At 39.7% G+C, this 14,442-nt stretch overlaps 1 protein-coding gene across 1 annotated transcript; it reads right to left on the bottom strand.

Annotated features, from left to right (window-relative positions):
* Positions 1-7,428: 7,428 nt before the first annotated feature.
* Positions 7,429-8,553, bottom strand: LOC112084158. The gene has a single exon (XM_024153358.1). The coding sequence runs from the start codon at positions 8,551-8,553 to the stop codon at positions 7,429-7,431; it is 1,125 nt and encodes a 374-aa protein (XP_024009126.1).
* Positions 8,554-14,442: the final 5,889 nt, after the last annotated feature.

The following is a 14,442-nucleotide window of genomic DNA, read 5'->3' on the forward strand; positions in this document are numbered from 1 at the left end:
GTGGCGACAGAGTATATGGCGATCAAAACCGATATGTCAAAAGCCTACGATCGTGTGGAATGGTGGTTTCTGGAAACTCTACTGGAAAAATTGGGTTTTAATCGTATTTGGACTAGATGGATGATGGCCTGTGTTAGTTCGGTAAGCTACTCGGTGCTCTTAAATGGTAGACCCCATGGTTTCATCAAACCGGAGAGAGGGATTCGTCAGGGAGATCCTTTATCCCCCTTTCTTTTCATTCTTTGTGCGGAGGTTTTGGTGAACCATTTAAATCAAAGTGAAGCTATGGGTCGGCTCCATGGTATCTCCCTTGGGAAGAATGCTCCCTCAGTTCATCATCTATTATTCGCCGATGATAGTCTTCTTATGTGCCGAGCTTCAATTGAAGAGGCTACCGAGATTAATCAATGTCTTCGGGTGTATGGCGAAGCTTCGGGTCAAGTTATTAATCCAGCAAAGTCATCTATCATCTTCGGCTCCAAAGTCACTGATGAGGTAAAGCTTGTTGTGAAGAGGGTATTGGCTATTGAGCAGGAAGGTGGAGAAGGGTCTTACCTGGGGTTACCGGAATGCTTTAGTGGGTCGAAACGGAAGCTCCTAAATTTCATACAGGAGAAAGTGCAATCGCGAGTCAAAGGATGGTTCGCAAAAGCTCTTTCCTCAGGTGGCAAAGAGATTCTAATAAAATCGGTGGGTCTAGCGCTACCAGTTTTCGCGATGCATTGCTTTAAATTGCCAAAAGGGCTGTGTGACAAAATTACGAGTGTCTTAACGGAGTTTTGGTGGAGTAACAATTCTGAGCACCGGAAAATATCCTGGATCGCCTGGTCCAAACTATGCAAGAAAAAAGAGGATGGAGGTTTGGGTTTCCATGATATTGCCAATTTTAATCAGGCCTTGCTCGGAAAACAGGCGTGGAGGATTTGGAGTCGTCCTGAATCCCTTTTGGCTCGGATTTTGAAGCATAGATACTGCAGGCGTTCTTCTTTTCTGGAGAGTACTGTGGGTTCTAGACCTTCGTATGCTTGGAGGAGCATCCTTCATGGGCGTGACCTACTAAAACAAGGTTTAATCAAGGCCATCGGTAATAGTCGGTCTACACATGTATGGGCTGAGAATTGGATTTTAGGGGACCTCCCTCGTCCTCCTGAGTATAATCCTGACTTTGTAGTGAACCTTGCCCTCCATGTATCCGATCTTATTGATGACAGGACAGGCTTATGGAATGTGGAACTGGTTAGACAAACCTTCTCGGAAGCAGATGTGGTGCGTGTTCTGGAGATTAAACCGGGTGGTGCTGAATCCGATAAACTAGTGTGGGGATTTACCAAAGATGGGGTCTACTCGTCGCAAAGTGGTTATAAGCTCCTTGAAAAAATTCGTGACTCTCTTATGCCAAGTAATCCCTTGCCGCCGGTAGAAAAGCAGCTCTGGAAGAGTTTGTGGAAAATCAAAACTATGGCAAAGGTTAGACACTTTCTCTGGAAGGCATTGAGTGGAGCTCTGGCTGTTTCCGAACGTTTACTTACTCGGGGTATTTCCATCGACACTACCTGCAAAGCTTGCAATTCTGGTCAAGAAAGCATCTGTCATGTGTTATTCCTTTGCCCTGTAGCACGGGAGGTATGGAGATTGTCGTCAATACCTCTACCCTTAGCAGGTTTCTCAGCAACTTCAGTATTCCTTAACCTGCACCACCTTGTGCACTGCAGCAGAAAGCAATTCTTACCTAAGCACATAAGACTATCTTTCCCTTGGATTCTATGGCATCTATGGAAGGCTAGGAACGGTTTGGTGTTTGAAAAAACACAATTGAGCCCAGCATCTATATATACCCAAGCAGCTGAGGAAGCAAGTATCTGGTTGAAGTTACATGGAGTAATTGAGGAGATTGTCGCTCTTCCTCCTCCAAGCGCCGCACAAGGAATCAAATGGACCAAACCGATAGCTCCTGTGATCAAATGCAATATTGGGAACTCTTGGAGGTTAGCTGGTCTAATGAGTGGTGCTTCCTGGTTAACCCGTAACGATAGGGGTGAAGTCTTGTTCCACAGTCGACGATCCTTTTCGTTGGTTGCATCTCCTGTTGAGGCGGGACTCTTGGCGCTATTATGGGCAGTGGAATCTATGAAAAAATATGAAACAGAAGATGGTGATCTTTGAGTCTTCTTTCACCCTGGCCAGGGAAGCTCTTCTCCACCCACATGACTTCCCCTCGACTCACGCCATTCTACAGAGCATTGGTGAGCTTTTGAATTTCTTCGATTTCTGGAGCTTAAATTACATTGCTCCTCCGTGTTATCAAGTGGCTGCTGCAATTGCAACTAGCGTCACCAGGGACCAGAGACTTTCCTCCTATGTGGCTCGGGGAGGTCCTGCCTGGCTACAGCAGATGATTCTTTTTGAGTCCATTTAGACTTTCATGTCTTTATTTTGTTATGCCGAGATTATTCTCTAGCCTTCTAACGGCCCTTCCACTCTTGTTTTTTGGGGTTTTGGGTCTCTTTGGTAAGATGCATCTGGCATCACCGTACAATCGTTTGTTTCCTTTTCATTTACTTAATGCAATCAGTGTTTAAAAAAAAAAGTTTGGGTTTTTTTTTTTAATTCAAATCGATTCTCGCTAAACCGAGCTCAGGTGAGTCGAATTTATCTATAATATCGAATGTGGTTTTAGGCTGTACTTTTTTTTTTATCATCTATGGATTGAATATATATATTGGTCAATTACAAATCTCTACAACGAGAGATCACCGACTGCACCTAACACATATAGGGCAGAGACATTACAATGAGCCAAAAGATGAGGTCAGCCTATACAAAAGTTAACTAAGCTGCACCTAAAAACATTAAGACTCCACAGAGCCAAACAAGGAACGCATAACAAAAAATTTTAATACCAAACCTTCCAATAAAGAGCCTAACAACACAAATATTAGCTATGCATCAAACACTGCAGACAGAGGGCAAGCTTCTCTCACTTTCAAACAGTTCACATAACCATATAGGATAACCAATGGCTACGTAAGACTGAAAACGAAAATCATTCGTTACACTTTGAGCAATGAGAGAGGCCCCTCTATTTGAAGATCTTCTTTCCACTTCCACTCTCCAATCTTTAATCCCAGCTCAATGAAAGAGAATTTCAGAAGCTTGATATAAATAAGAGGGCCAAGCATGAGGCCTTTGTACTGCTCCAACTAATTCATGCGCTTCTAAACCAAAAATTATGTGATTTACTTTGTGGCTGGTCATACTCTCTATTGCCCACAAAAACACCATTAGTTTAGCTTCGTCATATGATTTTGAATCTGGGAAAGCTCTTCGACTATGAAGCAAAACATTTCCTCTCATATCTCTTAATACCCAAGCACCTCCACATATCATCTTTTCTTTGGACCAAGAAGCTCCAATATTACATTTAAACCAAAGAGGTGGAGGTCGTTTCCAAATGATCTTCGTTTTAGACTTCTCCAATTTCTTCCCAACTTCAGTTTCCATTTCAACTTCTTGAGCCACAAATTAAAGATCAGCTTCAGATCGAATTTCTCAATCAACTCTGTAGCGAAGAATAATTTTCCTTCAATAAAAAAATTATTCCTGTTTTTCCACCATAGAATCCAGGGGAAAAGTTTTTGAATCTCAATGGCTGCATTGTTACTCATAAAGATAAGATAATGAAGATTAGAGTGCACCGAAGCTTGACTAAAACCATCTGAAGGACAAGGAACATTCGAGAGAGCCCAAACTTGTCTAGCAATAGAACACGTGAACAACAAGTGATTGATTGATTCCCCTTCTAATCCACAGAACTGACAACGAGAATCAATTTTCATACCTCTCCTAGCCAATAAGTCCACTACCGGTAATGCTGCACTCAAAGCTCTCCACAGAAAAGATTTAATTTTAGGAAAAGTTTGAAGAGTCCATACCAGTTTCTTGAGATCATTTAGAGAAGGTTTCATCTCAGCCTCTCTGATAAGATCAGCCATTTTTTGCCGAGAAGCAAGCCAATATCCAGATCTCACTGAATATTCTCCATTTTTATTATGCAACCAGCACCAATAATCATCAACAGAAACAACCGGATTATTAGCACAAATCAGGCTCACATCTGCAGGATAGAACAGATCCTGAAGGACTTCTTTATTCCATCTTCTGCTCGGCACATCTATCAAATCTTTCACCATCAAATTCAGATCAACGAAATAGTTTTTGATGAAAGGAGCTCTCATATTCTCATCGCAGAGCCAAGGGTCGAACCACACACTTATAGACTTTCCATTACCGACCATCTTTTTAAGACCAATGGACAACAAATCTCTTCCATGGTTAATGCTTCTCCAAGCATATGAAGGTCGAGAACCCACTTCTGCTTTAAGAAAGACATCTTCATCAAAATACCGACTTTTGAAAACTCTTGCAAAAATACTGTTGGGAAAGTGAAGGATCCTCCAAGCTTGTTTTGCTAACAACGCTTGATTGAAGCATTGAATATCTTTAAATCCCAGTCCTCCTTGATCTTTTGTTAAGCACATCTTTTCCCAACTTAGCCAATGAATCTTTCTTTTATGTTCTAGAGCATCCCACCAAAAATCAGCCATAGCATTTGTCAATTTTTCACACATGGCTTGAGTAAGTTTGAAACAAGACATAGCGTAAACCGACATGGCCATTGCTACTGCCTTGAGAAGGATCTCTTTGCCACCTTGAGATAAAGTCCTAGCAAACCAACCTGATAATCTAGACTTTAACCGATCATAGATATAACAAAGCATATCAGTCTTTGAACCACTGAAACATTCTGGCAAACCAAGATATGTTCCAGCACCACCTTCATTAAGGATCCCAGTCATCTCTTTAATTCTGATTTTCTTTTCCTCTTCCACATTCGAACCAAATGTAATGGACGACTTAAGCAAATTAATTGTTTGACCAGTAGCATCTCCATACAACTTCAGAATATCATTTAGAGCTCCACACTGTGCTTCATCAGCTTTACACAAAAAGAGACTATCATCAGCAAAGAGTAAGTGATGAATAGCTGGACCTGAAAAGAGAAAACTGAATCCCTTGAATAAGACCATTCTTTTCAGCTCTATTGAGAAGATGAGTGAGACCTTCAGTACATAAAACAAAGAGAAAAGGGGATAGAGGATCACCCTGTCTTAAGCCTCTCTCAGGAGTAATCATCCCATGTGGCTGGTCGTTGATCAAAACAGAGAATGTAACCGAAGACACACAAAACAAGACCCACTCCACCCATCTCTGATGAAAACCAAGAGCTGATAACAAAGCCCTTAAGAAGCTCCACTCCACTCTATCATAGGCTTTAGACATGTCAGATTTAATGGCCATGAACTCTTTTGATATTGACGGATGAGTTCTAAGACCATGGATCATCTCATGAGCAATTAGGATGTTGTCTGAAATCAACCTCTTAGCCACAAAAGTAGATTGGTTAGGAGACACCAAATCATCTAACAAAGGTGCAGACGCCAAACCAGAATCTTGAAAATAACTTAAGAAGAACCGAGCAAAGACTTATAGGCTGAAGATCAGACAGCAATGACGGATTCACAATCTTCGGTAATAAGCACAGATGCGTATAATTCCATTCAGTCGGGAATGAACCATTCAAAAAGAATCCCTGAATCTCCATTGTGACTTGTTCACCTATGACATCCCAATACTTTTGAAAGAAAAGACCAGTCATACCATCAGGCCCAGGTGCACTTGACGGTTTGATTGAGAACACAACCTCTTTGACTTCTTCCTTAGTCACTTCTTTTATCAGATTTTCATTCATCTCCTTGGTTACCCTCGGATGAAAGTCATGGAACACATCTTCAAAGTTACCCGGAGAAGAAGATTTGAAAAGATTAGAAAAATAAGCTGAGGCAACTTCTCCTTTAGCAGCTTCAGATTTCTGCTGATTTCCTCTAGCATCCACCAATTTCTCTAACCTTTTCTTTCCTCTATTAGACTTCACAGAAGCATGATAGAATTTGGTATTGAGATCACCCTTCTTAAGCCATTTCACTCTTCTTCTTTGACTCCAAAAATCTTCTTCTTCTCTATAAGCTTTCATCAACTGTTTTTTTTTTTAAATCCACATGAACAAGACAAGGATAAATAACCGATTGTTCACTTTCCAAAGCCACTTGAAGTTGAGAAATCTTATCCCTTGCATTCATGTTGTTCCTCTTTTTTCATTTGCTGAGAGCTTTTCGACAACCTCTAATTTTATCCGAAACATGTTCTTCAAAATAAATATGTTTTCTGTTCCATGCTTCCACAATTGCCACTTTAACATCCGGTTTGTTCAGAAACCTCTTGTCAAATCTGAAATTTCTTTGATAGGTTTCTTTGCTGGACAAAAGTCTTACCATAACCGGACGATGATCTGAGCCTCTCTTATCCATGAAGGTCTGATTGGAAACAGGGAATTGGCTGAACCAGGCTTTATTCCCAAAGCATCTATCAAGTTTGCATTGAATCCATGATTGACCTCTCATTCCTCCCCATGTGAAACCATTTCCTGATGACGGAAATTCAATCATTGCACAACCTTTTAACATCTCAGCAAAATCTCTAAACGAAGCTTCACTTCTTCGAGGACCTCCAAGCTTCTCTCCATTATGCAATATCTCATTAAAATCACCCAACATACACCAAGCTTCTTTCCTATTTATCCCCATCCTTATTATTCTTTCCCAAACAACAGCTCAATATTGCTTGGATGGATCACCATATACACACAAAACAAAGAACCCAACACCACCAAACTGTACATGAAAGTCGATTAAGTTCTTATTTACAAACTTGAAATCCAGCTCAACACTGTTCTTCCAAAAAAGAGCTAATCCTCCACAAGTACCAATCGGATTAACAGTGAAAAGCCTATCATAACCCAGCCATTATTGTAAGTCAACCAAAAAACATCTCTTTTATTCATAGTCTAGCTCCATCAGAAACAAGACTTCAGGAAAATGTTCTTTACGCATTTCCTTGAGTCTGGGAATCACCAAATCTTGAGACCGTCCCAAGCCTTGGCAATTCCAGCTGAGAAGACTCATTAAATATTGGACGGTCCCTCATTTGAGACCATCTCTTTTTGGTTACGCTTAGCGATTTTTGATGAACCAACAGCCTCATCCGCAGCTTTCCTTTTTATAATTTCTCCTGACTGAACACCTTTCTTCATAACAATCTCACCCGACCCCTGCTCCTCACTCATCCTTTTTAGTTTCCTCTGACTTTTACGGGGCCTCCTTCTTTGGTAAGATTTCTGATTTGATTTTTTGAAATTAGTCCCGGAAGAACCAGCTACCGAAGAGCCAGTCCTATAAACCGTTGTACCAATCTCAGAAAATTCAGAACCAGCTCTAAAGTTTGCATCCACGAAATCAGATTGGAGAGAAGCATTCAACGCAATAAACTCATAGTCCTCTCAGATTGAATAGCAGACGAAAGGAGCTTATTCTCATTCTTATTTGGATCTTCCCGCCTGTTAAGGCTATCATTAAGCTCAAAATCAAAAAATTTTCCTTTTCCTTTATCAATATCAGTCGAGACTCTAGGAGGAGATTCCAGCCTGAGAGAGATTTTCTGAGCAATCGGATCTTTTTCTGCCACTGCAACCGAGTTTTTGACTCTTTCCTCTCTGATAATTCTTTCCGGACCATTAGCCAACAAAAGATATTGTCTCATACCTTCCAAAACCTCAGCAGCAATCCTCGGCCTTCCTGTATGAGGATTCATCCCAACTTGATTTTCGGCAAGAACACCAAAAAGGGGATCAAACTCTTTCAGAACTATTGGAATACTCTTCACCAAAGGAAAGCTCTTAAACTTTTTCCCTTTTTCATTGCTTTGTTTAGAAGCAATAAAGAGATGACATCTTTCCTGCTCGTGGGTGATTCTTTGGCATGTGTAGCATCTTTTCTGGATGTTTTCATAGTAATAGAAAATCGTCGCAACCTCACCAGACGGTAAGTTGACAACCTTTGATACCCGCAATGGCTTGGAAACATCAAATACCACCTTCACTCTCACATAAGATCTGTTCTGAGCCTTCAACGGATCCCAAGCAACCACTTTTACAAGCCCAGCAAACTCTCCCAAAGCAGTAATAGCTTTAAGAGTATAATGATTGACAGGAATCTTCCGAATCTGAACCCAAACCTCGATGAACTGCAGATAATCAGATGGAGGTCTCTCAATCCAACGCTCAATAGCTAAGGTCCAAAGATTAAACGATTGAACTCCTTTCCTCAAAACCTCCTCAAGATCCAGTTCATGTTTGAAAATAAACTGAAACCTTTCTTGATTAAGAGCAACACCTCTAACTCTATCATAGAGCTGCCATTTCCTTGGCATATCTAAAATCAGATCAGACATCTTCTGACAATCTGGGTTAAGAAGCCTTCCAATGACACTAAACTCGTTTCTTTCACACGAACTGTAATCTGGGTCATCTGGAAGATCGAATGGAATATCTTCTTCTTCCAGTGACATCGCCATCAAAGCTCTGTCTATACTCAAAGACATACTCTGCAAAACGCAACCTTCTTCACTTACTTCGACTTGACCGAACAACAGAACCAAACTCGAAAATTGACAGAGAAAAACTTCAGTGAATAGTGAATTTGATGAACAAACCCTAGAAATTCTGAAGATCAAACACCAAAATATCAATAACAGTAACTCTTTCGCAGGGAACCACTCGAAATATTGTTAAAATATCTTTGAAAAGCATGATAAAAGCCAACAAGCCCTATCCTTTAAAAAGTCAAAGACTCTTTTAGAGACAGAGAGTACTAAGCCCACAAATGGGAAACAGACTACTACTATTATCAGTGATGGTTTTTGGCTGTACCAAACTCGGTTTCAAGCTCTAAATGGTGATTCATAGAAAAATCATAAGATTTTCATTTCAACACCTTCTTTTTTCTCTTTTAACACTTCACATCATTTTCTTTCTCTTCCACTTAATTATTCAACACACAATTCAACTTTTATATTTACAATAGTTTTGTTTAATAAAAATTCAACATTCTGCCCCACAACTTTTACTTCATATTTTTTATTATTTTTAGGGTTGACAATCTATTTCCACACGAGAACTATCATATAACACCATATCCACACGGAAGTTTGATCTCGTTCTATATATCCATCAAATGAAAGTTTAAGATCTATATCCCCAAGTAATGATAGTTCGAAATCTACTTCCCCAGAAGTTTAAACTTCGAAAACCCAAACCCTATTGCGATCGGTTTTAGTTGGTTTACTGTTTCCAGAACAAACCTAAACCATGTATAAACATAATTAAACTGATAACTGCCCGGATTATGACCCGATTAGAAATAATAACCCGAAAAAACCCATTAAACCCAGTTAGCTTCTTCGATTCAAAACCCTAACACTAAAATCCCCAAATTAGAAATCCCTAAATCGTAGAACCCTAATAATCGAATTCGAAAACAAAGCTGAAGGAAGAGGTAGAAGTTGATTTCGATGGCATTAGTCATTCGTCGTGAGCTTGGCGAATACGATTTCGATGAAGAAGAAGTAGACAGAGATGCAACTGAAATCGAGAAACTGGTTGAGGAATTTGTGGATGAGCTTTCAATTTGCCACGACGATATTCCAGAAAGTGATGACGATGACGAGGGAGAGGCAGCTCCGACGAGGCCGAGACCACGAACATCCTTTAGCCGTGGTAATGGGAGATTGTATCTCAACCAGGCATTCTTCAATGGAGTGGATTTCAAGGAGAATGTGCTCGACTATGCACTGAGTACTGGACGTAACTTGGAGCAAACGAGGTATGATAAGATTAACATATCATTTAAGTGTCTTGGTGGTGATAAAGAAAGTGGAGGCTGTCAATGGTGAGTCTATGCTTCAACTCGGCAGAAAGATGCTCTGTGGAAGATTAGAATTTTTGAAGACAAGCATTCATGTACACCTAATGGAGAGGTTAAAATGTTAAAGGTTCCACAAATCGCTAGGTTGTTTCTTGATAAGGTTAGAGAGGAACCTAAATACTCTATGCCTATGAAGATCGAAGAAAAAATTAGGGAGGAGTGGGGAATTACTGTATCTAGGCCACAATGTCAAGCAGCTAGGAATAAGGCATTGAGGTGGATCGAGTGTGAGTATGATCGCCAGTTTGCCCGTCTCCGAGACTATGCGGCTGAGTTGCGTCATTCAAATGAGGATTCTAATGTGGTGGTTGAAACTCTGACAAATGAAAAAGGTGAAGACGACTTTAACAGGTTCTACGTGTGCTCTGAAAACCTTAGAAAAACTTGGAAAAATACATGTAGGCCACTTATAGGAGTTGATGGCTGCTTCTTGAAGCACAAAATCAAGGGACAGTTATTGGTGGCATTAGGGAGATATGTAGATAACTCCATATACCCAATAGCTTGGAGTGTTGTCCAAGTTGAAAACACTGAGAATTGGGTATGGTTTGTGAGGAAGTTGAAGCACGACTTGGAGCTGAATGATGGTGATGGATTTATTATGGTTTATGATCGTCAAAGGGTAATATGTTTAATGTGTTTGTGTATTTAATAAGTAAAATATAGGGTGATGATAGTAGGGACTAATCTATTATTGAATTGTTCATGTGTTTCAGGGACTGATCGCAGTTGTTCAAATGGAGTTGCCAAAGATCCAGCATAGAATGTGTGTCAGACACATCTATGGAAATCTGAAGAAGAACCATGCTTCTAAAAAAGATATGAAGAAATACATATGGAATCTGGCCTTGAGCTACAGTGAGGCTGAGTATAATCGGCGTTAGTGCTTTAACTGTGGACTTCTTATATTTGGTATTTGTGGACTTCTTATATTTGGTTTAGTTAGTGCTTTAATTGTGTGTTTGGGTTTGTGTTTGTCTTTGTCATTTCAGGGATATGCACGCCTTATGTCACTAAGTTCCTTGCGAAGGAGTATAAGGAAGCTAAGCTTTGCATAGTTACTAGAAGCACAAATGGAGACTATGAAGTAAGGCTAGGAGGTTGTAATTACCGAGTGAACTTGGAGAAGAGGACTTGCACTTGTTTAAAATTTCAGATTTGTGGTATTCCATGTGAGCATGCTTATGGAGTGATTTTGACTAAAAAACTCGTCCCTGAAAACTTTGTTTGTCATTGGTTCCACACTGCTATGTGGAGGAGGAATTATGTGGATGGACTTGTACCTACTAGAAGAGCTGCATTTTGGCCTACGACTGATGCTCTGGATGTCCACATTCTTCCTGAACCACCACAGCCAGGGAGAAAGAAGCTCACCAATGCAGACAAAAAGAGGAAGAAAGGCGTGAATGAGTCTCCAACCAAGAAGTAACCACCAAACAAAAAAAGAATCATGCATTGTGGAATATGTGGCAAAGCTGACCACAACTCTAGATTCCACAATAAGGTTTTGTATTTTTTTGGTTTAGGTTTCTCGGGTATGTGTTTTATGGTGTCTAATGTAGTTACATGTTTTTTGTTGGATAAGGATAACGCTCCAGCTATTCAAGCTTTAGCTAGTGAAGCTTCAACTGATCGGCCTCCGACTTCAACTACTCAGGCTGCGGCTTCATAACTTGCAGTTCAACATTCAACTTCTCGGCCTTCAGCTGCTCCTTCCATTCAACCTTAAGCTGCTCCTTCTGTTCAAGGTTCAGCTGCTCCTTCTGTTCAACCTTCAGCTGCTCGGCCTCCGGCTTCAACTACTCAGGCTGCGGCTTCACAACCCTCTCAATCTCCTGCAAAGAAGAAAGCTCATGCTCCTCCAAAGAATAAAGCTTCTGCTCCTCCAGAAAATAAAGCTCTTGCTCCTCCAGAGAAGAAAACTTCTGCAAAGAAGAAAGTGCCATCTCCTGCAAAGAAGAAATCTCCTGCAAAGAAGAAAGCTCCTACAAGGAAGATAGATCCTGCTCCTCCACATAAGAAATCTCCTGCGAAGAAGAAAGCTTCTCAAGATCAGACTTTTGCTTCTTCTCAGGGTCAGCTTTCTGCTTCTTCTCAGGGTCAGCCGTCTGCTTCTCAAGGCCAGTCCCATGATTCTCAAGCTTCGCAGGGTGAACCTTAGAAATGTGTGCAGAGTAAACTCATCCCATGGATAACATGGGATGAGTAATGTGGAAGATGGGTCTTAGTTAGCATAAGGATAAGATGGGTTAGATTGTTTCTATTCTTTTTATGTTATCTTGTCAGCTTTCTAATGTTTTTGGTGGGTCAGTTTTTATTAACTCTAGAAAATTGTCGGATTGATGCTTTTGTTTGATACTTTTGGACCACTTTTGGACCACTCTAGAAAGTTTTCGGATTGTTTTTTGTTTTGTAATGGATTTTTATGGCTTTAATCTCGTTCATGTCATTGACTAGATGCAAAAGAGAAGACAGAAAGTAATACATTCAAATTGACGTAACTCATTTCATTGAACACAAAGTACTAAAGATGACACAATAATCCCACAAATAAGTACTAAAACATACAACATTCAACCATAAACGACTCAACAAGTGATATTCTTCAACAAAAACGACCACAATAATCCCCTACCAACATCATCTTCTTCATATTCTTCCCCCAACTAGTGACATGATCCCAACCACGAGCAAACATCCGACGACCCCTAGCAATATCATCTTCTTCATATCTCTATTAGCTTTAACCAACACATCTTCAACCCTATCAAATATCTTCTTCTCAAGCTTCTCAAAAATCATGCTCTCAGTTGCCTTTAACTCTTCCAACACTTGCTCAAGCCTCGAATGTTTCAATTGCAGCTTTTCAATCTCATCTAACAGAGCCTCATCAACCTGTTTGAAGTTGTGATTATCATTGACAAGCTACAAAGTGGAATTCACATTGGGCGACCACAAGATGATCCACTAGAACCTCCTAAAACATTTCTTGATGCTCTAGACATCACCAAATTAAGCCTACAAAACAAAACTCATCACAAAAAAAAAAAAAATTTTGGACCACGAAACAGAAGAAATATACTACGATTAACCCTCAAATACGAACCCATAACAGTATATTTACCCTCGATTTCAGAAATTACTGATTACAACAATCGATTTTCCAGAATCGATTTTAGGGTTCTTACTGAATTTTTTCGATTTGGGGATTTTCGGACCAAAATGGGGAGATAAATGCTGTCATACGGGTCGGGTTTGAGTCGGGTTTTTTTTTTTTGTTTCAGCGATTAATGGCTTAACTCTCGGGTTTACCTCCCAAACCGTCAGAAACCGTGAAAACCAACACTTCTAGGGAAGTGGATTTCGAACTATCATTACTTGGGGATATAGATCTTAAACTTTCATTTGATGGATATATAGAACGAGATCAAACTTCCGTGTGGATATGGTGCTATATGATAGTTCTCGTGTGAAAATAGATCGTCAACCCTATCTTTTATGATTATATAGTACAAATTAATAATAATTCTGAATAAAAATAAATATAAGTACTTAATTAATAAAAATAAAAATAGAAATAATTATCATTAAAACAATTAAAATTATGAAAACCTTGAAATTAAATATAATGCATAAATAAGCATACAAAAAAAACTAAATAAAACACACATACCTTAAAAATTACGATAGACTCAACTCACAAACAATGAAATTCTTAAATTACACACAAATACTTTAACGTCTCTTTAATCATGGAACACTCCGATTTTTTTCCAAATGTGTTTGATGAGATCTGCTTGCAATTCGTGGTGTACATTTGAATCACGTAACTTAGATCTAGCACGGACATGATTTGCAAATGCAGGTAACACCTCGGTCGAAAATGGTTGTGGTGTAGTAGATCCACTTGCCTCAGACTGATCATAATCAGTCTAATTTTGAGCATATGTATCTCGTTCATCTTCAACAATCATACTATGCAATATGATACATGACCTCATAATTATAGCCAAATCGGCTATATCCCATAGGCGAACTGGTTATTTTTGGCCTTTTTTAGTTGCATCTCTCCTCATTGGACGAATACCAGATCCTACAGAGTTGGAGTCACTAGTATCACTCTCGTGGGCTCTCTTAGATCCACTGCTTCCAGAGCCGGTATTTCCTCCTACCTGATCACGAACAGCGAGCCATTCTTCCATTAAATTGAAAGTTCCATTATCAGCACTTGCATATTGTTCTTGTACTTTTGCATACATCATGCTCCGACCACCCGCTTTGTTGCATACACTTTGCATTATCGTATGCGCCAATCAATTTGCCCAAAAATTATTTTATATAGTTGTAATGATTTCTGCAAGAAATCCCATCACATGGAGGATCAAATGAGCAATGCTCGTTACAGTAATCAGCAATTTTACCCCAATATTTTTCACCTTTTTGGGTTTTGACATCCATCCAACATACCAAATTTTGCTGAGTGGTCCATCCAGTGTGTTTCTTCCGA

Source organism: Eutrema salsugineum, unplaced genomic scaffold (assembly GCF_000478725.1).
Source record: "Eutrema salsugineum unplaced genomic scaffold, Eutsalg1_0 scaffold_5, whole genome shotgun sequence".
Taxonomy (NCBI): domain Eukaryota; kingdom Viridiplantae; phylum Streptophyta; class Magnoliopsida; order Brassicales; family Brassicaceae; genus Eutrema; species Eutrema salsugineum.

Excerpts from the sequence above, each read along its gene's own strand:
- LOC112084158 (XM_024153358.1), bottom strand. The coding sequence starts at position 8,553 with ATGTCTTTGAGTATAGACAGAGCTTTGATGGCGATGTCACTGGAAGAA.